Source organism: Oncorhynchus keta, chromosome 13 (genome assembly GCF_023373465.1).
Source record: "Oncorhynchus keta strain PuntledgeMale-10-30-2019 chromosome 13, Oket_V2, whole genome shotgun sequence".
NCBI classification, from domain to species: domain Eukaryota; kingdom Metazoa; phylum Chordata; class Actinopteri; order Salmoniformes; family Salmonidae; genus Oncorhynchus; species Oncorhynchus keta.
The window spans coordinates 31,664,002-31,688,991 of record NC_068433.1 but is presented as its reverse complement, the minus strand read 5'-3'; the positions used below and the strand labels follow the sequence as shown (position 1 = coordinate 31,688,991).

General features: G+C 45.3%; 1 protein-coding gene across 2 annotated transcripts in view; it reads right to left on the bottom strand.

The window, feature by feature from the left end:
* Positions 1–273: 273 nt before the first annotated feature.
* Positions 274–24,990, bottom strand: part of ache (acetylcholinesterase) — a 39,602-nt gene continuing 14,885 nt past the window's right edge. For both annotated transcript variants that reach the window (XM_052459991.1, XM_052459992.1), the window contains exons 2-11: positions 22,315–22,749; positions 17,068–17,172; positions 16,529–16,742; positions 16,175–16,438; positions 15,773–15,955; positions 15,461–15,559; positions 14,923–15,118; positions 13,696–13,888; positions 13,359–13,537; positions 274–4,163 (exon numbers count right to left, since the gene is read on the bottom strand). In XM_052459991.1, coding sequence (XP_052315951.1) covers positions 4,042–4,163; positions 13,359–13,537; positions 13,696–13,888; positions 14,923–15,118; positions 15,461–15,559; positions 15,773–15,955; positions 16,175–16,438; positions 16,529–16,742; positions 17,068–17,172; positions 22,315–22,652 — 1,893 coding nt within the window. In that variant the 5' untranslated portion in view covers positions 22,653–22,749 and the 3' untranslated portion in view covers positions 274–4,041. The remainder of the gene's footprint in view (positions 4,164–13,358; positions 13,538–13,695; positions 13,889–14,922; positions 15,119–15,460; positions 15,560–15,772; positions 15,956–16,174; positions 16,439–16,528; positions 16,743–17,067; positions 17,173–22,314; positions 22,750–24,990) is intronic.

Below are 24,990 nucleotides of genomic sequence, written 5' to 3'. Positions count from 1 at the left end.
TCTACTTGTGCCACCAGTTATTGTATTGTGTGCAGTGTATTCATTATCCCTGGTTTCAGTTCATTAAAAACCATTAGCATTCCACGTCCTTTCCACATACATCTCCATGCACAGTTCCTCTGTCCCTGTGTGTGGGAATATAGTTCCCTGTGCGTTGACTCTTGGGCTGCCTTATTCACCTCTAACTGTGGGCGGTGTCAGTGGGTCACAGACCAGCAAACACGTAACCCGTGTTGCGCTCTTTCAGTAAGGAAAGGACGAGGGAGAGAGAGCTATAGACTCGGTATTCGAGGTAAGCAAGCAAGGTGTATTTATTTTGTTGCAATTTGACAAACAACAAGCTGGCATTCATGAATACATACTTCTACAAAAGCCATTCTAATGTATTATTTAAAGTACTAGCGACTGTAACAAATGATGCAGAAGTAGTAGTACTGTAATAGTACAGTAGCGTTACTAGTATAAACTGTATATACTATATATATACTATATATAGTAGATACTATGCTGTATATACCCATAATACTGTATATACTCGATATACTGTTTAGACTAGTATACTGTAGTAGTACTGTAGTAATACTGTTGGATTGAAAAAGGAAAAAGGAAAATTAATATAACAATTCAAATAAAAATATGGCATTCTATATATATTATATTGCTTTGTCAATCTTCATCATCATTGTCATAATCATCATCATCATACAATAAATGTCATATATTTAGTTATCAATGTGTTATATTATTGCTAACATCAACTGTAATTTCAAAGCTATAATAATTGTAATAATAATCCAAATACATATCAGGACATCAGGGGTATTATATTGTTACGGAAAATAAGTCATAAATTTGGGGTAGGATACAGAGAAGGGGGGTTGTTGCTCTGGACATGCATGAAGGGATATCATTGGGGGAGCAAGGGTAAGCAGGCCCTCTTATTGGAAAAGAGGTGCTTGAGCAGCTGTCACTCAGTCATCATCGGAACACTCACGCAGCCAGTCCATACATACACACATGCATTCTGTTCAGTCAAACAAAGTGGATGCGTCCCAAATGGCAACCCATTCCCTATATAGTGCACAACTTTTGACCAGAGCCCTTTGGACCCTGATCAAAAGTAACGCACTATGTCGGGAATAGGGTGCCATTTGGGACTCAGACATTATCTAAATAATTACAGATAGTCTTTGACTTTTTAAATTTTATATATATATTTTTTTAAAGCTAGACTACTCTACTCCAGTCGTTAAATAGGAGTTGTACATGCCGGTGAATACACCACTCATAATGATTCGATGAAAGACCCACTGACCAATCACAAGGCTGATCCTGATCCCTTCCACAATGTCAGCAAACGCAAGTTCAAATAAATATGACATTACACATATGACATCACAAAAGTATGACATCATGCAAAAACTGTATAGAGACGGGCGGATGGGCACACAGACAAGTAGACAAACACAAGCAGAGAGACAGAGGTGTACACAGATGGACAAACAAACAAACAAAAAGGTAGACTCACAGTGACAGACAATTAGACACACATACGGAGAACACACAAAGACAGACAGACGGACGGATTTATCATGTCAAAGTCCCGGCGAGAGCAGCCAAACTCAGAACAATCTCAACACATACGGAAGTGATCGCTAAACACTCCGTACAGTCAGTCTCTTACACTCTGACATCTGTAGTTGGTTTAAACCTGAAGAATGCAACTGCAAAATAAAATACTGAAAAAGAGGTACAGAAACCCACACATATAGTACGTATATGTCACATTAACGATAAATAACCTTAGTATAGACAAGAGTGGAGTACGTAACCCTGTTTTCTTTTTCCCTCCATCTACCCCTCTCTTTTTATCTTTACCCTCTCTCTCTCCATTTCCCACTCACCCTTGCTCCATCTCTCATTCCCCTCCATCTCTCATCTCTCCTACCCATGCTCTCCATCTCTCACCCTCCTCCCTCTCTCTCCATCAGCCCCAGCCACTGCAGCAGTGCAGTGCAGCCCAGCCCAGGGCCTGTCTGTCTCATAGCCAGCGAATGGCTGACGCAGCATCCTGTCGTTTCACTGGAGCACTGAATCACACACACACACACACACACACACACACACACACACACACACACACACACACACACACACACACACACACACACACACACACACACACCAACAGGCACACACTGAGTGAATTACTTCAGTCTCCATTAGACTAACGAGAACCGTTCGTCCTCTGGGGACATGGGGAGATGGAGGAGAGAGAGATGGAGAGAGGGGGGTTGAGACGGGAGGGAGATGGATAGGACAAAAGAGAGAGATGGAGGGGAACAAGACACATCGACCCGTTGGCACAGAGACAATATTAGTAGTATGCACACACACACACACCCTCACGCCCACAAAATATAATACTTTACTGCATTCTGACGCCAGAACAAACAACAGTGGGTGTGACTGACATTCACAAGTGCTCGGCTACATATAGGTGATTGACAGAGGTATGTGGATATATACCGACAAGTGCATACAAACACTATCGCTCTCGCACACACCGAAACACACAGAGTGGATTGAGAAAAGTGCACGGAGTTCAGCGATGAACAAGATAGACGTGTGACATATAACATGACTACATGTCTATCTTGTTGAACGCTGAACTTGTGAGTACTGGTCCTCCGTGCACGCTTTTCAATCCACTCTGTGTGTTTTGGTGTGTGAGAGAGTGATAGTGTGTGTGTATGAACTTTGTATGCACTTGTCTGTTTATATCCATGTAGTGTAACACACACACACACACACACACACACACACACACACACACACACACACACACACACACACACACACACACACACACACACACAGTCTTAACTGTGTTTTTTTTTCAGTGTAGTTATATTCTAACCCAGCACACAGCGATTTACATGGCTCCAGATTCCTATAATAATTGATCAGAGGTTTTAGGTTTGGACCCACCCAGACTACATCCCAAATCACACCCTATTCCATGTACTACTTTCGACCAGAGTTTAGTCGCGCATTATGTAGGGAATCGGGTGTACATTTGAGATGCAAAAGAAGACGCTACACAGACACAGATTGTATTTCTGAATCCCACCTCTTTTCCACATGGAGTGCACTACTTTCAACCAGAGCTTAGTAGTGCACCATATAGGGAATAGGGTGTTATTTGAGACACGGGAGAAGACACGACACAGATACAACAACAGATAACCTAACTAATAGTCAGAGAGAAAGAAAGAAGGATAGAAGAACGGGGGGCAGATATAAGAGATGGACGAACGCCAAGTGAACGGATACATGGTTAGACAGTGGAACAGTGGTCATAATAGCTGTTTTAAATAAAGATCATTAAAAATAAGCAGATAGCGAGATTTGTATCAACTGGAAAATAATAAAGAAAAAGTAAAAAAAAAAAAAGAGTGATGTGGAACACAGAGGTTCAGTCGTACCACACTTCCGCGCACACACACACACACACACACACACACACACACACACACACACACACACACACACACACACACACACACACACACACACACACACACACACACACACACACACACACACACACACACACACACACACACACACACACACACACACACACACACACACACACACACACACACATGCCCACGGATGCATGCATACACGCACACACACATACACACAGTCTTCAGAGGTACTGTAATGACACACCTTTGAAATGTTCACCGTTTCACAGCCTTCATCAATGACCACCTTCCATAATAAATTTGATGCTGATAAATTGTCAGCTTATGGACGTGTTTTAAGGCAGCCAAACATCTGCAATGGAAAAACAAAAAAACACACAGAAAGTATGATTTGTGACACATTAAATGTGATTTTGTGGGGGAAAGGAATCCACTGTTTGGCCTTCGTCGAGTTAAACTGCAAAGCCTTAACAAATCATATCACATGAAGAAATGTAGGAAACTATGGAAGGACAAGGTCTTCATCATCTCTTTCTCTCTCTCCTCAGAGGTCAGTGCAGCGCTCCTGCTTGCTGTAATGGTCGAACTGGCTCTTCCAGTGCATCATGTAGGAGGACCAGCGATGGAACTCCACCTTCCACTGACGCTCTGCCTCGTCTATGTTATCTGAGGAGGAGGAGAAAGAGAGAGAGATTACCACAAGTGAAAGACAGGGTCACCACTGTCACCTACAGATGGAATCACACAATATCAGACATAATCCGAAAGGAACCCAAGAGACAGTGGGGACGAGCCAGGAAGCGACATCATCCCTGTTTATCTGACGAGGGGTCATAGGTCATAGGTCAGGAAACTAACCAGACATGTTTCACACAGACCTCTAACAGTAAAACACAGTGGCTTTTGGGGTTTGGAACATTTCCAATGAAAAGTTGGCATTATACTCATGTTTAGGTTTTTGGTATACAAAGATGGATCACACACACACACACACACACACACACACACACACACACACACACACACACACACACACACACACACACACACACACACACACACACACACACACACACACACACACACACACACACACACACACACACACACACACACACACACACACACACACACACACAGTGAGTCAAGTGGCTTTTGACATATGTTCTGTTTCTCATAGCAAAGTCCTTCTGGGAATTCTGACAAAGGACGAGGGAAAAGAACGAGGGATAAAATAGAAGTGTTGTACATAAAACATTTATATTTATTTTTATATGCAACATAAAAGGATAAGAAAGTAGAGAGAAAATGAGTTTTAGAGGCTTCTCACTGGGCCTGCCAAGATTGAGAATGATTTAAAATACCAAAGAGAGGATTGTTTTGTATAAAATAATATATATATATATATATATATATATATATATATATATATATATGTGTGTATAAATAAAACAAGTTGTGAGATAAAATTATATTAGCAAAAAGATAAGGGAATTCAGATTGAAAGGAGAGTGGATGGTAAAGTCAAAAATAGAAAAAAAGGTCTAAGTTTGGAGAGAACAGAGAAAAAGCATAAAGCCCTAGAATGAGCTAAATAAGGCCTAGGCAGCGGTGATGTCATGGAAGAGAAATAGAACTAGAGATTATGTGGAGGGACCAGAGGAATTCCGTGATTCCCTTCACCCTGCTAACCTTTTTGGCTAAGTCTAACATTTTCTGATCTGATAGTCTACATATTGATCATTAGCCTGTATTGTACACATTCACAGCTTAAAGCTGAATTGCAGTAAAATGGCAAAATCAGAAAATGTGATAAAAGTTAGATCAAGAAGAAAAAAAAGTACTTTTGACAGGTTCGGATGGTGCCTGCTCTTCTTGCTGAAGGCCTCTATTCTTGTAGTCGAGTTGAATGGTACTAGGGAGGGACGGGTTTGATAATGGTGATGGTGTTGCTGGAGTTGACTAGACGTCCTGACGTTCTCAATCCTCAGCTCTCTGTGGAAACTGGACGACTCCTCCACTGGCAGTGTGTAGCACCCACTTCTTCCCACTGTTTATTTTGCTGCCGAAAGGGCTCACCACACATCAGTCCAGTGTATAAAGTCACCCTCACTAAGAGGGAGCCTTCTGCCATCACCACACATCAGTCCAGTGTATAAAGTCACCCGCACTAAGAGGGAGCCTTCTGCCATCTCCACACATCAGTCCAGTGTATAAAGTCACCCGCACTAAGAGGGAGCCTTCTGCCATCACCACACATCAGTCCAGTGTATAAAGTCACCCGCACTAAGAGGGAGCCTTCTGCCATCACCACACATCAGTCCAGTGTATAAAGTCACCCTCACTAAGAGGGAGCCTTCTGCCATCTCCACACATCAGTCCAGTGTATAAAGTCACCCACACTAAGAGGGAGCCTTCTGCCATCACCACACATCAGTCCAGTGTATAAAGTCACCCTCACTAAGAGGGAGCCTTCTGCCATCTCCACACATCAGTCCAGTGTATAAAGTCACCCACACTAAGAGGGAGCCTTCTGCCATCACCACACATCAGTCCAGTGTATAAAGTCACCCTCACTAAGAGGGAGCCTTCTGCCATCTCCACACATCAGTCCAGTGTATAAAGTCACCCGCACTAAGAGGGAGCCTTCTGCCATCACCACACATCAGTCCAGTGTATAAAGTCACCCTCACTAAGAGGGAGCCTTCTGCCATCTCCACACATTAGTCCAGTGTATAAAGTCACCCTCACTAAGAGGGAGCCTTCTGCCATCTCCACACATCAGTCCAGTGTATAAAGTCACCCTCACTAAGAGGGAGCCTTCTGCCATCACCACACATCAGTCCAGTGTATAAAGTCACCCTCACTAAGAGGGAGCCTTCTGCCATCTCCACACATCAGTCCAGTGTATAAAGTCACCCTCACTAAGAGGGAGCCTTCTGCCATCACCACACATCAGTCCAGTGTATGAAGTCACCCGCACTAAGAGGGAGCCTTCTGCCATCTCCACACATCAGTCCAGTGTATAAAGTCACCCGCACTAAGAGGGAGCCTTCTGCCATCACCACACATCAGTCCAGTGTATAAAGTCACCCGCACTAAGAGGGAGCATTCTGCCATCACCACACATCAGTCCAGTGTATAAAGTCACCCTCACTAAGAGGGAGCATTCTGCCATCACCACACATCAGTCCAGTGTATAAAGTCACCCGCACTAAGTGGGAGCCTTCTGCCATCACCACACATCAGTCCAGTGTATAAAGTCACCCTCACTAAGAGGGAGCCTTCTGCCATCACCACACATCAGTCCAGTGTATAAAGTCACCCTCACTAAGAGGGAGCCTTCTGCCATCACCACACATCAGTCCAGTGTATAAAGTCACCCTCACTAAGAGGGAGCCTTCTGCCATCACCACACATCAGTCCAGTGTATAAAGTCACCCGCACTAAGAGGGAGCCTTCTGCCATCACCACACATCAGTCCAGTGTATAAAGTCACCCTCACTAAGAAGGAGCCTTCTGCCATCACCACACATCAGTCCAGTGTATAAAGTCACCCTCACTAAGAAGGAGCCTTCTGCCATCACCACACATCAGTCCAGTGTATGAAGTCACCCACACTAAGAGGGAGCCTTCTGCCATCACCACACATCAGTCCAGTGTATAAAGTCACCCACACTAAGAGGGAGCCTTCTGCCATCACCACACATCAGTCCAGTGTATAAAGTCACCCTCACTAAGAAGGAGCCTTCTGCCATCACCACACATCAGTCCAGTGTATAAAGTCACCCTCACTAAGAAGGAGCCTTCTGCCATCTCCACACTTCAGTCCTCTCACTTTGGGTGGCTGAAACTAGAAGCCGGTGCTGAATGATTTTATACAAGGTGAGGCTTACTGTATGGCTGCCGCTTTGGGCGCTCCGTCCCAACTTTGCTATTTTGTGACAGTGTTTATCGTTACTTTTCTTGCACTAAATGTATCTGCTATCCTTTCATATGATCGACAAAAAAAAACGTTTAAATATCAGATCGGAGAGTTACTAACCTCAATTTCGGCTTCAACTTTGACTCATCCGCCCTGGGCTCTTTATGTACCGCCGATCCAAACTTCGGGCTACCCAAGAGGAAACACGAGCGAAAAAGAGGCAAGAGATCGGGCGTCCTGTTGAGACTAAGGCAAAGGGAAAACCGGCCACCACTTCCCTCCATTCTATTGGCCACTTAATAATAAGATGACATCCGATCGTGGATTTGCTATCAACGGGACTCTCGTAACTGCAATATTCTCTGTTTTTCTGAAACATGGCTTTCGGACAAGATACCCCGCATGGCTATCCAACTCGATGGATTCTCCATTCTTCGAGCAGACAGGTCATTGGATTCAGGGAAATCCAGAGGGGGAGGGGTATGTCTCTTCATCAACAACAGATGGTGTGCAGACTCTGCTGCAGTGGAAGTCTCAACCTATTGTTCACCCATGTTGGTATACCTGATGGTCAAATGCCGACCCTCCTACCTCATAAGAGAGTTATCTGTTATCGTGACTGATGTACATATTCCACCTCAGGACAACAACAACAACAACAAGCTGGCACTTATTAAACTGTACGAGGCTATAAACAAGCAGGAAACAATGCACCTGGAGGCTGCTTTTCTTGTTGCCAGCGATTTTTATTCCAATTCAATGCATTTTATGCACGTGAACTCAATGCATTTTATGCACGTTTCGACAAAAACAACACCGATCCGTGCACGACGGTTCCCGCCGTCCAAGAGGACTGGGCGATTTCGCTCTCCGAGGCTGACGTGAGTAAGGTTTCTGATTCTGATCAACACTTGCAAGGCTGCAAGGCTGCAGGGCCGAAAGGGATTCCAGCACGAATTCTCAGAGCATGCGCAGACCACCTGGCACCTTCATGTTTATTTTCGAACTCTCCTTGTCCCAGCCTGTAATCCCCACGTCTCAAGCTGACCACCATCATTCCTCTTTCCAAGAACTCTAAGGCTACCTGCCAATTTGCATACCACCCCAACAGATCTACAGATGATGCAATCTCAATTGAACTTCACACTGCCATCTACCACCAGGACAAGAGGAATACCTACAGTGGGGAGAACAAGTATTTGATACACTGCCGATTTTGCAGGTTTTCCTACAGTAATTTTTATCATAGGTACACTTCAACTGTGAGAGACGGAATCTAAAACAAAACTCCAGAAAATCACATGGTATGATTTTTAAGTAATTAATTTGTATAAGTAAGACATAAGTAAGACATAAGTATTTGATCACCTACCAACCAGTAAGAATTCCGGCTCTCACAGACCTGTTAGTTTTTCTTTAAGAAGTCCTCCTGTTCTCCACTCATTACCTGTATTAACCGCACCTGTTTGAACTTGTTACCTGTATAAAAGACACCTGTCCACACACTCAATCAAACAGACTCCAACCTCTTCACAATGGCCAAGACCAGAGAGCTGTGTAAGGACATCAGGGATAAAATTGTAGACCTGCACAAGGCTGGGATGGACTACAGGACAATAGGCAAGCAGCTTGGTGAGAAGGCAACAACTGTTGGCGCAATTATTAGAAAATGGAAGAAGTTCAAGATGACGGTCAATCATCCTCGGTCTGGGGCTCCATGCAAGATCTCACCTCGTGGGGCATCAATGATCATGAGGAAGGTGAGGGATCAGCCCAGAACTACACGGCAGGACCTGGTCAATGACCTGAAGACAGCTGGGACCACAGTCTCAAAGAAAACCATTAGTAACACACATCATAGATTAAAATCCTGCAGCGCACGCAAGGTCCCCCTGCTCAAGCCAGCGCATGTCCAGGCCCGTCTGAAGTTTGCCAATGACCATCTGGATGATCCAGAGGAGGAATGGGCGAAGGTCATGTGGTCTGATGAGACAAAAATAGAGCTTTTTGGTATAAACTCCACTCGCTGTGTTTGGAGGAAGAAGAAGAATGAGTACAACCCCAAGAACACCATCCCAACCGTGAAGCATGGAGGTGGAAACATCATTCTTTGGGGATGCTTTTCTGCAAAGGGGACAGGACGACTGCACCGTATTGAGGGGAGGATGGAAGGGGCCATGTAATGCGAGATCTTGGCCAACAACCTCCTTCCCTCAGTAAGAGCATTGAAGATGGGTCGTGGCTCGGTCTTCCAGCATAACAACGACCCGAAACACACAGCCAGGGCAACGAAGGAATGTCTCCGTAAGAAGCATCTCAAGGTCCTGGAGTGGCTTAGCCAGTTTCCAGACCTGAACCCAATAGAACATCTTTGGAGGGAGCTGAATGTCCATATTGCCCAGCGACAGCTCCGAAACCTGAAGGATCTGGAGAAGGTCTGAATGGAGGAGTGGGCCAAAATCCCTGCTGCATTGTGTGCAAACCTGGTCAAGAACTACAGGAAACGTATGAAATGTAAAAAAATGGAAGGAGTCTGAATACTTTCTGAATGCACTGTATATACAGGTCAGTGTCAGTACCTTATTCAATGTGAGTAGTTGAGGTGGGTTTATACATAAAAAGTCATAAAAAGTGACCCAAGATGGGTGAACAATAGGTTGAACAATAGGTTGAGACTTCCACTGCACTAGAGTCTGCACTGTAATTACAAACAAAGGTTTCTGTACCAAATATTAAGTTCTGCTTTTCTGATGTCTCAAATACTTATGTCATGCAATAAAATGCAAATGAATTACTTAAAAATTATATAATGTGATTTTCTGGATTTTTGTTTTAGATTCCGCCTCTCACAGTTGAAGTGTACCTATGATAAAAATGACAGACCTCTACATGCTTTGTAAGTAAGAAAACCTGCGAAATCGGCAGTGTATCAAATACTTGTTCTCCCCACTGTATGTGAGAATGCTGTTCATCGACTACAGATCAGAGTTCAACACCATAGTGCCCTCCAAGCTCGAGACCCTGGGACTAAACACCTCCCTCTGCAACTGGACCCTGGACATCCTGAATGGGCTGACCACTGGTCACTATTACTCCTTTTTACAAGTATATATTACCATTAGTATATTATCATGGGTATTTATATATTCCTGCCACCAGACACTTTTCAACTCTGATACATGTATATCCTACATGGTGTGCAGACTCTAGTGCAGTGGAAGTCTCAACCTATTGTTCAACCTATTGTTCACCCATCTTGGGTCACTTTTTATGACTTTTTATGTATAAACCCACCTCAACTACTCACATTGAATAAGGTACTGACACTGATCTGTATATACAGTGCATTCAGAAAGTATTCAGACTCCTTCCATTTTTCCACATTTTGTTACGTAACAGCCTTATTATAATATTATTTAACCATTTTTCCCCCTCATTAATCTACACACAATACTCCATAATGACAAAGTGAAAACAGGTTTTTAGAAATAAATAAATAACTGAACTACCTTATGTACATAAGTATTCATACGCTTTGCTATGAGACTCGACATTGAGCTCAGGTGCATCCTGCCTCCATTGGTCGTCCTTGAGATGTTTCTACAACTTTATTGAAGTCCACCTGTGGTAAATTCAATTGATTGGACATGATTTGGAAAGGCGCACACCTGTCTATATAAGGTCCCAAAGTTGACAGTGCATGTCAGAGCAAAAAAAACGAGCCACGAAGTCGAAGGATTTGTCCATAGAGCTCCAAGACAGGATTGTGTCGAGGCACAGATCTAGTGAAGGGTACCAAAAAATGTATGCAGCATCGGAGGTCCCCAAGAACACAGTGTCCTCCACCATTCTTAAGTAGAAGAAGTTTGGAACACCAAGGTTCTTTCTAGAGCTGGCCGCCAGGCCAAACTGAGCAATCAGGGGAGAAGGGCCTTGGTCAGGAAGGTGATCAATAACCAGATGGTCACTCTGGCAGAGCTCCAGAGTTCCACTGTGGAGATGGGAGAACCTTCCAGAAGGACAACCATCTCTGCAGCACTCCATCAATCAGGCCTTTATGGTAGAGTGGCCAGACAGAAGCCACTCCTCAGTAAAAGACACATGACAACCTGCTTGGAGATTGCCAAAAGGCCCCTAAAGGACTCTCAGACCATGAGAAACAAGATTATCTCGTCTGATGAAACCAACTCTTTGGCCTGAATGTCAAGTGTCACGTCTGGAGGAAACCTGGCACCATCCCTACGGTGAAGCATGGTGGTGCCAGCATTATGCTGTGAGGATGTTTTTCAGAGGCAGGGACTGGGAGTCAGGATCAATGGTAAGATGAATGGAGCAAATTAGAGAGAGATCCTTGATGAAAACCTGCTCCAGAGCACTCAGGACCTTAGACTGGGGGCGAAGGTTTTACCTTCCAACAGTACAACGACTCTAAGCACACAGCCAAGACAACGCAGGAGTGGCTTCGGGAAAAGTCTCAGAATGTCCTTGAGTGGATCAGCCAGAGCCCGGACTTGAACCAGATCAAACATCTCTGGAGAGACCTCAAAATAGCTGTACAGCAACGCTCCCCATCCAACCTGACAGAGCTTGAGAGGATCTGCAGAGAAGAATGGGAAAAACTCCCCAAATACAGGTGTGCCAAGCTTGTAGCGTCATACCCAAGAAAACTCAAGGCTGTATACACTGACAAAGGTGCTTCAACAAAGTACTGAGTGAAGGGTCTGAATACTTATGTAAATGTGACATATTGGTTTTTATCTGAAATAAAATTGCTACATTGACTAAAAACCTGTTTTTGCTTTGTCATTATGGGGTATTGTGTGTAGATTGATGAGGAAAAAAACAATTTAATACAATTTAGAATAAGGCTAACGTAGCAAAATGTGGAAAAAGTCAAGGGGTCTGAATACATTCCGAATGCACTGTACTTGCATTCTCTTGTTTCTTTAACTCACATCGTAGTTCTTGTGTGGTTTTATTTACATTTTTTATTCTATCTTCTATCATTATCTATATTATAATTATCACTACATAGTTGGGAAAGCGCTCTCAAGGTAAGAATATCACTGTACTGTTTTACACCTGTCGTATCATTTGCACGTGGTAAATAAACGTTGAAACTTGAAAGCATCTTTTGAATGCAGTAGACAGTTAGCTATAGCTAGCTAACTACCTAGCTAGCTAGTTTAGCAAACGAAACAAATCGATCTGCCATCAATTCTGCCAGCGCTCTCAAGGTAAGGCAACTAGATACTGTATATTAGATAAAAATGTAATACGTTATAAAACACACCCCAAACAACAACAACAACACGTAAATCAACTAAATATGCACAATATTTTTTACAGAAGCTCTCAGATAACTCCGCTATTACGGCGCCATGGCTACGGGCCCATGGGCTACGGTCAAAAGTAAAGCACTATATAAGGAATAGGGTGCCATTTGGGAAGCAACAGTCCCATCCTTCTTCATCCAATCTGACCCTGGGTCAGTTTAGCAGGGAAGTGTTGTGGCTACTGTAGTGTGTGCTATGCGCTTTACTGACCATGCACAACTTTCCATTGCAAAACCAAGCAAACCACACCCTCTCTCTCTCTCTCTCTCAGTTATTTTTAAAAAGTTCTGTCAGTTGATTGAGCCTTTTTCCCTGTAAAAGACTGTAAGCCGCAGCGAGCTCTCCTCGAATATTTCCAGCCATTAGCCCTCTGTATAAATCATTTAATGACCAAATATTGAGTTTAATAATGAATCTCCCTTACATGTAATTGTGATTACAACAACCATATTTGGTTGTAAAAATCTAAGCAGAGGGAAGAATATGAGGAAATGACGTTGTCAGTATGGTTGTACTGTCATGAGCATTGCTTTGATGTCCTTAATGTGCTGTTAGAGGCCCAGATTGTGTCCTTGTAGTGTGTGTGTGTCACCCCCTTACCGGTGATGTTGAGGAGGCGTGGCAGGAAGCGGTTCCAGAATGCACACAGCTGATTCCGCAGGCCCTTGTGGATCTTCATGGATTCCGTGTTCAGACCCACGTGTTTTTGTTCACTGTTGGTGAACTGGGGCCACTTCCGCCTGCTATCCACACTGCCATCAAAGTTGATATTGGGGTTACTGGAGAGAGAGAGAGAAAGGTGGGAGAGGGTGGAGAAAAGAGACAGAAAGAGAGAGAATAGATTTAATTTCAGTGTGCTTCGATAGACACACACACCAACCCATACCCTTTTACAACTCCCCATTTCTCTATCTCCCTCTCACCCCCCCCGTCTTACCCGGTGCGTGCGAAGTTGGCCCAGTATCTCATCATGCGTCGGCTCAGTTTCTCCTCCTCGGCTGTGTAGTTCAGTCTCTTCTCAAGCGGCATGCCGAACACAAACTCTATCTCGTAACCATGGATAACGCCCATCCACTCAGGCCACGCCAGGTTAGACGCACGGTGGTCAAACAGGTACAGGTACACTCCACCTAGAGAGTTTGGAATAGAGCATATAATGAAATAGAACATGTATCCCCACTCTAGCGTTGTATATGTCTCAAACAGGTACACTCCACCTAGAGAGTTTGGAATAGAGCATAGAATGAAATAGAACATGTATCCCCACTCTAGTCTTGTATATGTCCCAAACAGGTACACTCCACCTAGAGAGTTTGGAATAGAGCATAGAATGAAATAGAACATGTATCCCCACTCTAGTCTTGTATATGTCCCAAACAGGTACACTCCACCTAGAGAGTTTGGAATAGAGCATAGAATGAAATAGAACATGTATCCCCACTCTAGCGTTGTATATGTCTCAAACAGGTACACTCCACCTAGAGAGTTTGGAATAGAGCATAGAATGAAATAGAACATGTATCCCCACTCTAGTCTTGTATATGTCCCAAACAGGTACACTCCACCTAGAGAGTTTGGAATAGAGCATAGAATGAAATAGAACATGTATCCCCACTCTAGTCTTGTATATGTCTCAAACAGGTACACTCCACCTAGAGAGTTTGGAATAGAGCATAGAATGAAATAGAACATGTATCCCCACTCTAATCTTGTATATGTCCCAAACAGGTACACTCCACCTAGAGAGTTTGGAATAGAGCATAGAATGAAATAGAACATGTATCCCCACTCTAGTCTTGTATATGTCCCAAACAGGTACACTCCACCTAGAGAGTTTGGAATAGAGCATAGAATGAAATAGAACATGTATCCCCACTCTAGTCTTGTATATGTCCCAAACAGGTACACTCCACCTAGAGAGTTTGGAATAGAGCATAGAATGAAATAGAACATGTATCCCCACTCTAGCGTTGTATATGTCTCAAACAGGTACACTCCACCTGGGAACAACAATAGGATAGGAGAGACATTGGCATGGAATATTGACGCAGGACTTTGAGTTCGACTTTTGGTTTGAACAACTTCAAACTTGTGTTATTCCTTTTGAGCACCATTGTATGACATGAAACAACGTCTTTGAAAAACATTCGTGAACCATTCTTACCTTGTGAGTTCCCATCCTTCGCCGTGGCCCCTGCGTTGCCCGCTGGTTGCCCATTGTTGGCACCCTGGTTAGAGTGAAACTGGGCATAGCTCCTGGCAAAGTGCTGCAGGGGGCAGATGACATTATGGTCTCCGACCACATCGTCCAGGGCATCACGGTTCTTCACCCCGTTGTTCTCATCGAACCAGTCAGTATACTGCAACACAATACAACTGTATTAATCAATCATATTTATTATATACAATCACTTGTACATCCACGGTTGTCACAAAGTACTGTAATACAATACATGGTCAGACATTAGTGGTTACCCGATTGCCCTCGAGATTGCATGTAAAACTGAACTGCCATGCTCTGTGCTGTGGTTGCCCTGATTGATACAACTTTAGTAGGCCATATGTCACAGCGAACAACTAAAATCTGTCTTCTAGCTTGCCATATCAATTCCCCTTTTCTTTCCAGCACATGGCCCAACCAGGATTCAAACTGGCCACCTTTCAGCTACAGGTCCACCTCCTTAACCGGCTGGGCTACTTACCTGCAGAACCACAGCCTCCTGGCCGATCTCATTGGCATGCGGAACGCTCAGTTTCACGCTTTCCAGGAAGTCCTCGCGCGAGATCAGTGACTCATTGTCCTATGGGGAGTCAATGGAAGGTTTGTGTGAAATTGTATCAGTGACAGTGGAACACACACACACACACACACACACAAAACATGCATGAATGTACAAACACACACACCCACGCTACAAATGCACACACAGAGAAACACACAAATGCACATATGTAGCCGCTCCTCGCCGCACCCGCCCCCCAAAACACTCCAACCCCTCTCTCTCCTCACATACCTTGCTGAAGCCAGGGGCTCCATAGAGGAGGAAGAAGGACCCCTCATCCTGGTTGACCCCCAGCAGGATTTGGGTGTCCTTGAAGTTGCCTGAGCTGAGCATGGCCTCGGGGTTGTCTGGAAGGACCACGCCGTCGATGACGGGCACAAAGGAGAAACGGAAGATGGCAGACCACGGCATGACCTGAGAAGACAAAACAAAATGTATTTATGTCACCTTAATGTAACCAGGTAAGTCATTGAAAACACATTCCTTACATTTAACATACGTTACATGTGAACGTAAAACAGAAATGTACACGGAAATGCTATGGAAATGCACATTTAAATGTCAAGCGTAACTCTAAAAGTAAACATAAATGTAAGACTTAAACCTACACATAAATGTAATGAATGAATGTACCTGCCACTCTTGGTCAATGAGCTCCTGCGGGGGCTTGTTGCGAAGACAGTCCACCAGCTCCGTATCGTTACCCCCCGAGGGGCACCCGACGAGCTTCCCCAACATGACGGCCCTACGGTGGGCTTCAGCTGGCGTAACAGTGGCCCAGGGGCAGTTGGGGGCTCCACTCTGGAGGATGGCTCGGGTGAAGGTGGGTCGACTGTCGGGAGACAGGAGGTGCATCCCAACAGAGACTGCTCCAGCACTCTCCCCAAAGATGGTCACCTACGAGTAGTAGTAGTTAATAACAATAATATTGAATTTATAGAGCGCACAAGCTTGCTGACACACACATTTCCTCTTTATTATCATTACCTGTTTGGGGTTGCCCCCGAAGAAGTGTATGTTATCCTGGACCCACTGGAGGGCCATGCGTTGGTCTAAGAGCCCCACGTTCCCAGGGGCCTCTGAGGAGCCATGGAGAGCCAGGAACCCAAAGGCCCCGATGCGGTAGTTCATGGAGACCACCACCACCTTCTCCGAGTGAGCCAGGTAGCGGCCATCGTACACGTCCAGGGACGATGATCCGCTGTAGAACAATACAATACAATACAACTTTATTGTCCATGTTACAGCGAACAATGAAAATGCGTTTCCTGCTCAATACCCCCAGATAGCACCTTCATGCATACACACAAACTTGAAAAGAGCACAGGGTCCTCGCCGCAGTGCAGCATCCCTGGATGGAGAGCATGTTGTACGGTTAAGTGCTTGTGAAATGCTGCTGGGATGTGAAAGCCTTTCACTTTCCAGATACAGATCAATTCCCTCCTTTCTTCCAGTGCCCTGCCTGCATTTCGAACTGGTTACCTTCCGGCTACAGGTCAAGCTCCTTAGCCCACTGGACTACCTACCTGTAGAACCCTCCTCCGTAGATCCATACCATCACGGTGAGGTTGTGAGGTCTGGCGGAGGTGGGGACCCAGATATTGAGGTAGAGGCAGTCCTCGCTCATCTCCCTGTTGGAATGAAATCAAACTTTAGTTTGTAAACATCTAGCTACCACCTGGTATAACGAAACTTTTTTTCAAATGAAATCAAATTTTATTTAACCCTTCTGTGGTGTTCGGGTCTGTGGGACCCATTTTCAATGTTTACTAAACCTGAGACTCATTTGCCTTGGCTCATTAACACATTTTCATTGAGTGCACACTGTGCACCCCCCTACACATTTATATTACATATGTGGTGTTCGGGTCCACTGGTCCCGAGGGTAATAAAAGTGTGTGTGTAGGTGAAAACAAGTAAAAATGAAACAAAAAGGTTTGCTGTGTGCCTTCACTCTGTCTTCCTCCTCCCTGGGCCTGCTGTTTCAACATAGCACCAAGAACCTGTCTGTCTCCCTGCCTGTCTCCCTGTCTCCTGCTTTTCTTGGACTCTTTACCCTTTTTAGTGTGAAACTACACACTACATGTCTTGCGGGAACCTGCACAATGTTATTACAATACATTATTTCAATACATTGTAAAAAAAAATGATCTGTATTTTTCACACTCTACCCCAGCCAGGTGCAAATTGGAGTAGGGACATAGCAAATAAAAAGCTTTGCATGTGTGGCTCATTACCACAATCAATCAGTATGGCAAAAAGGATCTCGGCTCAACTAGTGTGGAAGGAACGTCTTCCACTTTGGAAGATGAAGAATTTTCAGAATATGAGGATCATGTCTCTGCCAATTCGGAGTCTGACAGTGAGTTGGAAGAAGAGGATGAGATTGACCCTCAGCCAGCCCCAGGACCAGCCCGTCAGCAGCCAGCCCCAGGACCAGCACCGTCAGCGGCCAGCCCCAGGACCAGCCCGTCAGCAGCCAGCCCCAGGACCAGCACCGTCAGCAGCCAGCCCCAGGACCAGCCCGTCAGCAGCCAGCCCCAGGACCAGCCCGTCAGCAGCCAGCCCCAGGACCAGCACCGTCAGCAGCCAGCCCCAGGACCAGCCCGTCAGCAGCCAGCCCCAGGACCAGCACCGTCAGCAGCCAGCCCCAGGACCAGCCCGGCAGCAGCCAGCCCCAGGACCAGCACCGTCAGCAGCCAGCCCCAGGACCAGCCCGTCAGCAGCCAGCCCCAGGACCAGCACCGTCAGCAGCCAGCCCCAGGACCAGCCCGTCAGCAGCCAGCCCCAGGACCAGCACCGTCAGCAGCCAGCCCCAGGACCAGCCCGTCAGCAGCCAGCCCCAGGACCAGCCCGTCAGCAGCCAGCCCCAGGACCAGCACCGTCAGCAGCCAGCCCCAGGACCAGCCCGTCAGCAGCCAGCCCCAGGACCAGCCCGTCAGCAGCCAGCCCCAGGACCAGCCCGTCAGCAGCCAGCCCCAGGACCAGCCCGTCAGCAGCCAGCCCCAGGACCAGCCCGTCAGCAGCCAGCCCCAGGACCAGCCCGTCAGCAGCCAGCCCCAGGACCAGCCCGTCAGCAGCCAGCCCCAGGACCAGCCCGTCAGCAGCCAGCCCCAGGACCAGCCCGTCAGCAGCCAGCCCCAGGACCAGCCCGTCAGCAACCAGCTCATCAGCAGCCTGCAGGAGGAGAAATATGGATGTTCAAAAATTGGGAAATTGAATGCTCTTCTTGCCCAAGGAATGAGTCACCCCTCGTGGCTGCCAATGTGATAAGGAAGCAACCAGGGCCGACGCGGATGGAAGTTCCTCATGTTCAGGACATAAAGTCTTCTTTTGAACTGTTCATCTCAGACACCAACCAGGAAATTAATTCTGGACTGCACTCATTTGGAGGGAAGGTATGTTTTTTTGGAGAGAGATGGAAAGAGATGGACCAAAGTCATTTACATGTATAGTTTGGGGTTCTTATCCTTGCTGGTGTTTTTAGATCCAATGGGGAATCCACAGAATCCCTGTGGGATGCAGAAACTGGCAGAAAACTTTTCCTGGCAACAATGTCTCTGGAAAACTTCGAAATTACTTCAGGGATTATCCGCTTCGATAACCGTGACACCAAACCAGCTCGGCGGCAGAGAGACAAGCTAGGTGCAATCAGGTCAGTGCGGGACAAGTGCGTCTACTGCCTTCCCCTGTTTTACAATCCTGGGCCCAACATTTCTGTTGAGGAGAAGCTTATGCCATTTAGGGGCCGTCGCCCCTTCAGGCAGTACATACCATCTAAAACCGCAAAATATGGAATCAAGATCTGGGCTTCCTGGGATGCTGCTTCAACATATACGTGGAACTAGCAAGTGTATACGGGGAAGCCAGATGGAGGAGCCCCTGAGAAGAACCAAGGGATGCGGGTTGTCCTGGACGTGACACAGGACAACATCAAATGCAATAACTTTTTTACTTCGCACAAGCTGGGACAGGAGCTCCTCAAGAGGAAGCTGACGATGGGAGGAACAGCACAAAAAAACAAGCCAGAGCTCCCACCTCCGCTGTTGAATACACTGAACAGGCCTATCAATTCCTCTAAGTTTGTGTTTCGGACCGACACATCCCTAGTGTCCTATGTGCCAAAGAAAGGCAAAAAATGTGGTACTCATGAGTACGCTGCATAGGGATGGGAGAATCTGTGGCCAGGAACATCAAAAACCAAAAATCATAATGGATTACAATGCCACAAAAGGAGGTGTGTAGAATTATTTTCTAAATATATTAATTTTCCCTTTTCCTCCCCAATTGGTAGTGTCTACTGTCTTGTCTCATCGCTGCAACTCCCGTACGTACTCAGGAGAGGCGAAGGTAGAGAGCCATGCGTCCTCCGAAACACAACCTAGCCGCACTGCTTCTTGACGCAACGCACATCCAACCCGGAAGCCAGCCACACCAATGTGTCAGAGGAAACACTGTACACCTAGCGAGCTGGTCAGAGTGCACTGCACCCGGCCCACCACAGGAGTCGCTAGTGCGCGATGAGACAAGGATATCCCTGCTGGCCAAACCCTCCCTAACCCGGACGACGCTGGGCCAATTGTGCGCCGCCCCATGCATCAAGCGCAAGAAATACATTTGCAACACACACACACAGTAAAACTCTGTCCCTCATGTGGTGTGTAGACCGGCCTTAACTTGTGTTCAATGGGTCTCATTTATCATTTCCATACAATAATGTATGTAAAATGTATCTTTCCAAATTGTTCAGTTCAAAGCAATAAACATCGATAGTGATGAAAATCTTTTTTCATTTATATTTGTTCAAGATAAACATGATTTATTCCGCCCATGTCTTTATTCCGCAAATAGCGTTTTGTATTGATAAATGTGATCTAGCAGAGGTAAATGGCAAATATTAACCATGTATGCTCTCTGTATGGCTTGTAATTGATATCAGTCAACATCTCAGTATTTTTATGTCAGTCGTTTGGTTTTAAAAACCCAATAATGTTGTGGGTCCATCAGACCCGCAAACATTGGGTGAATAACAACAACATGAACACCACACAAGGGTTAAAGTGCATTTAAAATCGCAAACATACTTTAAAGTAAAACAAGGAAATGAAGTAAAAGCAAACAAGTAGCAAGAAAATAGATTAATAATACAAAACTTAAATAAAATGCATCCCAAATTGGCACCCTATTCCCTTTTACCCCTTTTTCTCCCCAATTTCGTGGTATCCAATTGTTGTAGTAGCTACTATCTCATCGCTACAACTCCCGTACGGGCTCGGGAGAGACAAAGGTTGAAAGTCATGCGTCCTCCGATACACAACCCAACCAGCCGTACTGCTTCTTAACACAGCGCGCATCCAACCCGGCCGCCAGCCGCACCAATGTGCCGGAGGAAACACCGTGTACCTGGCAACCTTGGTTAGCGCGCACTGCGCCCGGCCCGCCACAGGAGTCGCTGGTGCGCGATGAGACAAGGACATCCCTACCGACCAAGTCCTCCCTAACCCGGACGACACTAGGCCAATTGTGCTTCGCCCCCACGGACCTCCCGGTCGGTTACGACAGAGCCTGGGCACGAACACAGGGACTCTGATGGCACAGCTGGCGCTGCAGTACAGCGCCCTTAACCACTGCACCACCCAGGAGGCCATAGTGCATTACTTTCAACCAGAGTTCAACCAGAGTCCAACCTATCAAGCTAGATCTAGTCAGGTTTTTATGAAGTTAGCCAGCTTCAGTTATTGTCACATTAAAGATCAGGCTATATCCGTACTACGAAGGTGGATATTGATGGCGCAACCCACTTCTTACTTGAGCCTGCTCAAGCTAGGTTTGTAACTGTGCGTTCATGTCGCGGTTGGCTAATCGAAAGCCCAACTCTTCAACTGAGACAATGCTGAAACATCAATCCATGGGCCGAGTGAGGGACACATTTTCATTTGTGCCAAAATCAAAATGAAGGAAAAGTTATCTTGCAAATTCTGCAGGCTACGATGTGAAATAGACTTTTAGAAGTGCTGTCATTTTGTTATTACCTATTGTTAAGGCCGTATTTGGTGTGCTTATCAATAATATTTTTTTATACATCTACTGTATTATGTTATGCATGACGTTTCAAATGCATTCTGTCATTACTAAATGTGCATTTCTTTTTTTTTTTTTACTTGATTTAACTTGGCAAGTCAGTTAAGAATGACAGCCTAGGAACAGTGGGTTAACTGCCTGTTCAGGGGCAGAACAACAGATTTGTACCTTGTCAGCTCGGGGATTTGAACTTGCAACCTTTCCTAGTCTAACGCTCTAACCACTAGGCTACCCTGCCACCCCAATGTGATGCATGCCAATGTTTTATACACAAAAAAAACATTTGATGAATACAATATTGAATCAGTCATCTTTCTCAAATGAAGGGGATGATGATGCAATCTTTGCGAGAGGGAGGGAACCTGATTTCATTGGTCCTCAATTCGTGGCTCAGTTACTTCATTCGGGATAAATGAAGTTAGCCCTGAGTTGGCCTGCCCCGGAGCAGGTTATCAGAAGGATTTGTTGCAATTGAAAAATGCCTTGCTAAAAGGTGAGTCACTTTCGTGGTACGGGTTATCCTAAACTCCTCAAACCTGATTTGTAGTGTACTCCTCTGGTCAAAAGTAGTGCACTAAATAGGGAATAGAGCGCAATTTGGAACCCAAACAAAGGATGTCTAAAACCATAGACCTCTTAAGAGTTTCGCATCTTGGAAACCCGGAAAATGTAAACGTAAAAGAAATGTAAACCTGTTGGGGTTCCACATCTCGCTTCCCTGGAACCCGGGGAAAGAGGTGTCAACGAACTGGTAGCAGGCGTTGGGGTAGGAGCTAGCTTCGAACAAGTACGACCATGGCTTCTTGGGCTCCGCCTTTCGGAAGCGCTTCTTGCCCAGTGGGGGCTCCGCAAATGGGATTCCGAGGAAAGCGGTCACGTGACTCCGGTCCGGCGTCGGTAGGCGGAAGCCGCGGACACGTCCTGCCCGCGTGGCGACGACGAGTTCTGGAGAGTCACTCTGGGAAGAAGAAGAGGTGGCGAGGAGAGAAAGGAGGAAGAAGGGGAGGAGGAAGAAGATGGAGGTATGCATGGTGCTGTTGCTGTTGTTTGCTGATTGTGGACTTCTTGGTTCTGATGTTATGTAGTCGGAGGTGTGTGGTCTCTGTTCTGTCTGGAGTCCCTCAGATCTGTAGGAGAGAGGAGCAGAGGGAGGGGGAGAGCGAGAGAGAGAGAGGAAACGTGATTAGGAGAAAGAGAGTGACAGAGAACAGATGACACAAAGGAGAGAGGAAGATAGAGAGAGAGAAAAAGGGATATAAATACAAGCAGATATATATGGAGAAAGAAAGGGAGTTGCGTGTTGGAAAGAGGGAGAGCTTGAGGAAAAAAACAGCGGGGCTTGATAGTATTTACTAAGCAGATATTTACTAAGCATGTATTTACTAAGCAGGTATTTACTAAGCAGGCATTTACCCTAGCAGGTATTTACTAAGCAGGTATTTACCCTAGCAGGTATTTACTAAGCAACGGCGTGAGGTCGGGTTTAGAGAAAGTGGACAAGAGGCGAAGGAAAGGAAAGAACTTAAGCAATATTAAATATTGAAGGACACTCTACACCACAAAGCACCCTATAGTCAAAGGAATCTAATTAACCAAACCAACTGTGCTGATATGACTGTAAGGATCTCTGAAAAACACACACACACAGCCATGCAAGCGCTAACATGCACTCACACACACACAAACCTGTGAGGTTGTAAGTTGTTGTTCTTGTTTTTGCGATGTGTGGTTGCCATAGTGACGGGATTAGTTTGGGAGTCACAGATAGGGGTACATGACTTTCACTGCAGCTGTGTGTGTGTGTGTGTGTGTGTGTGTGTGTGTGTGTGTGTGTGTGTGTGTGTGTGTGTGCGTGCGTGCGTGCGTGCGTGCGTGCGTGCGTGCGTGTGTGTGTGTGTGTGTGTGTGTGTGTGTGTGTGTGTGTACTATTTCGGTTCTCTTTCTCTTCGCTGTATGTTGTTCTATTTTTGGTGGTGTCACCTCTCTCCCGATCCTCTCTCACACACACACACACACGCGCGCGTACACACACGAATGCACACATGCATGCACGCACGCACACACGAATGCACACACACACACACACACACACACACACACACACACACACACACACACACACACACACACACACACACACACACACACACACACACACACACACACACACACACACTGCATCCTCTTCTCATATAGGCCAACTGTACGCTTATATGGCATCATCACATACAGTCAGGTCCAAAATGATTGGCACCCTTGATAAAGACAAGCAAAAAAAGCCTGTATAAAAGTAAATAATACTAATACTGAGCTATATTGTGTGCTCAAAACATTGGGAAATTATATACTTTTTTACAATTAATCAGAGAAATAGATTTTGTTTAACTAAGTAAAAATGATATACACTGCCATTCAAAAGTTTGGGGTCACTTGTTTTTTGAGAAGACAAGCACATTTTTTGTCCATTAAAATAACATCAAATTGATCAGAAATACAGTGTAGACATTGTTAATGTTGTAAATGACTATTGTAGCTGGAAATTGCAGATTTTTTATGGAATATCTACATAGGTGTATTGATCATTAGAAAACACTTTTGCAATTATGTTAGCACAGCTGAAAACTGTTGTTCTGATTAAAGAAGCAATAAAACTGGCCTTCTTTAGACTAGTTGAGTATCTGGAGCATCAGCATTTATAGGTTTGATTACAGGCTCAAAATGGCCAGAAACAAATCATTTTCTTCTGACACTCATCAGTCTATTCTTGTTCTGAGAAATTAAGACTATTCCATGTGAGAAATTGCCAAGAACTGAAGATCTTGTACAACGCGTTGTACTACTCCCTTCACAGAACTGCGCAAACTGGCCCTAACCAGAATAGAAAGAGGAGTGGGAGGCCCCGGTGCACAACTGAGAAAGAGGACAAGTACATTAAAGTGTCTAGTTTGAGAAACAGACGCCTCACAAGTCCTCAACTGGCAGCTTCAATAAATAGTACCCGCAAAACACCAGTCTCAACGCCAACAGTGAAGAGGCGACTCCGGGACGCTGACCTTCTAGGCAGAGTTCCTCTGTTCTGTGTTGGTCTTCTTTTGCCCATCTTAATCTTTTATTTTTATTGGCCAGTCTGAGATATGGCTTTTTCTTTGCAACTCTGCCTAGAAGGCCAGCATCCCAGAGTCGCCTCTTCACCGTTGACAATTTTATGTTATTTAATGGACGAAAAATGTGCTTTTCTTTCAAAAACAAGGACATTTCTAAGTCACCCCAAACTTTTGAACAGTAGTGTATATTAAAAAATAGCAGTCAAAATGATTGCCACCCCTGCGTTCAATAATCTTGCACCCTATCATTGCAAGGATAATGAC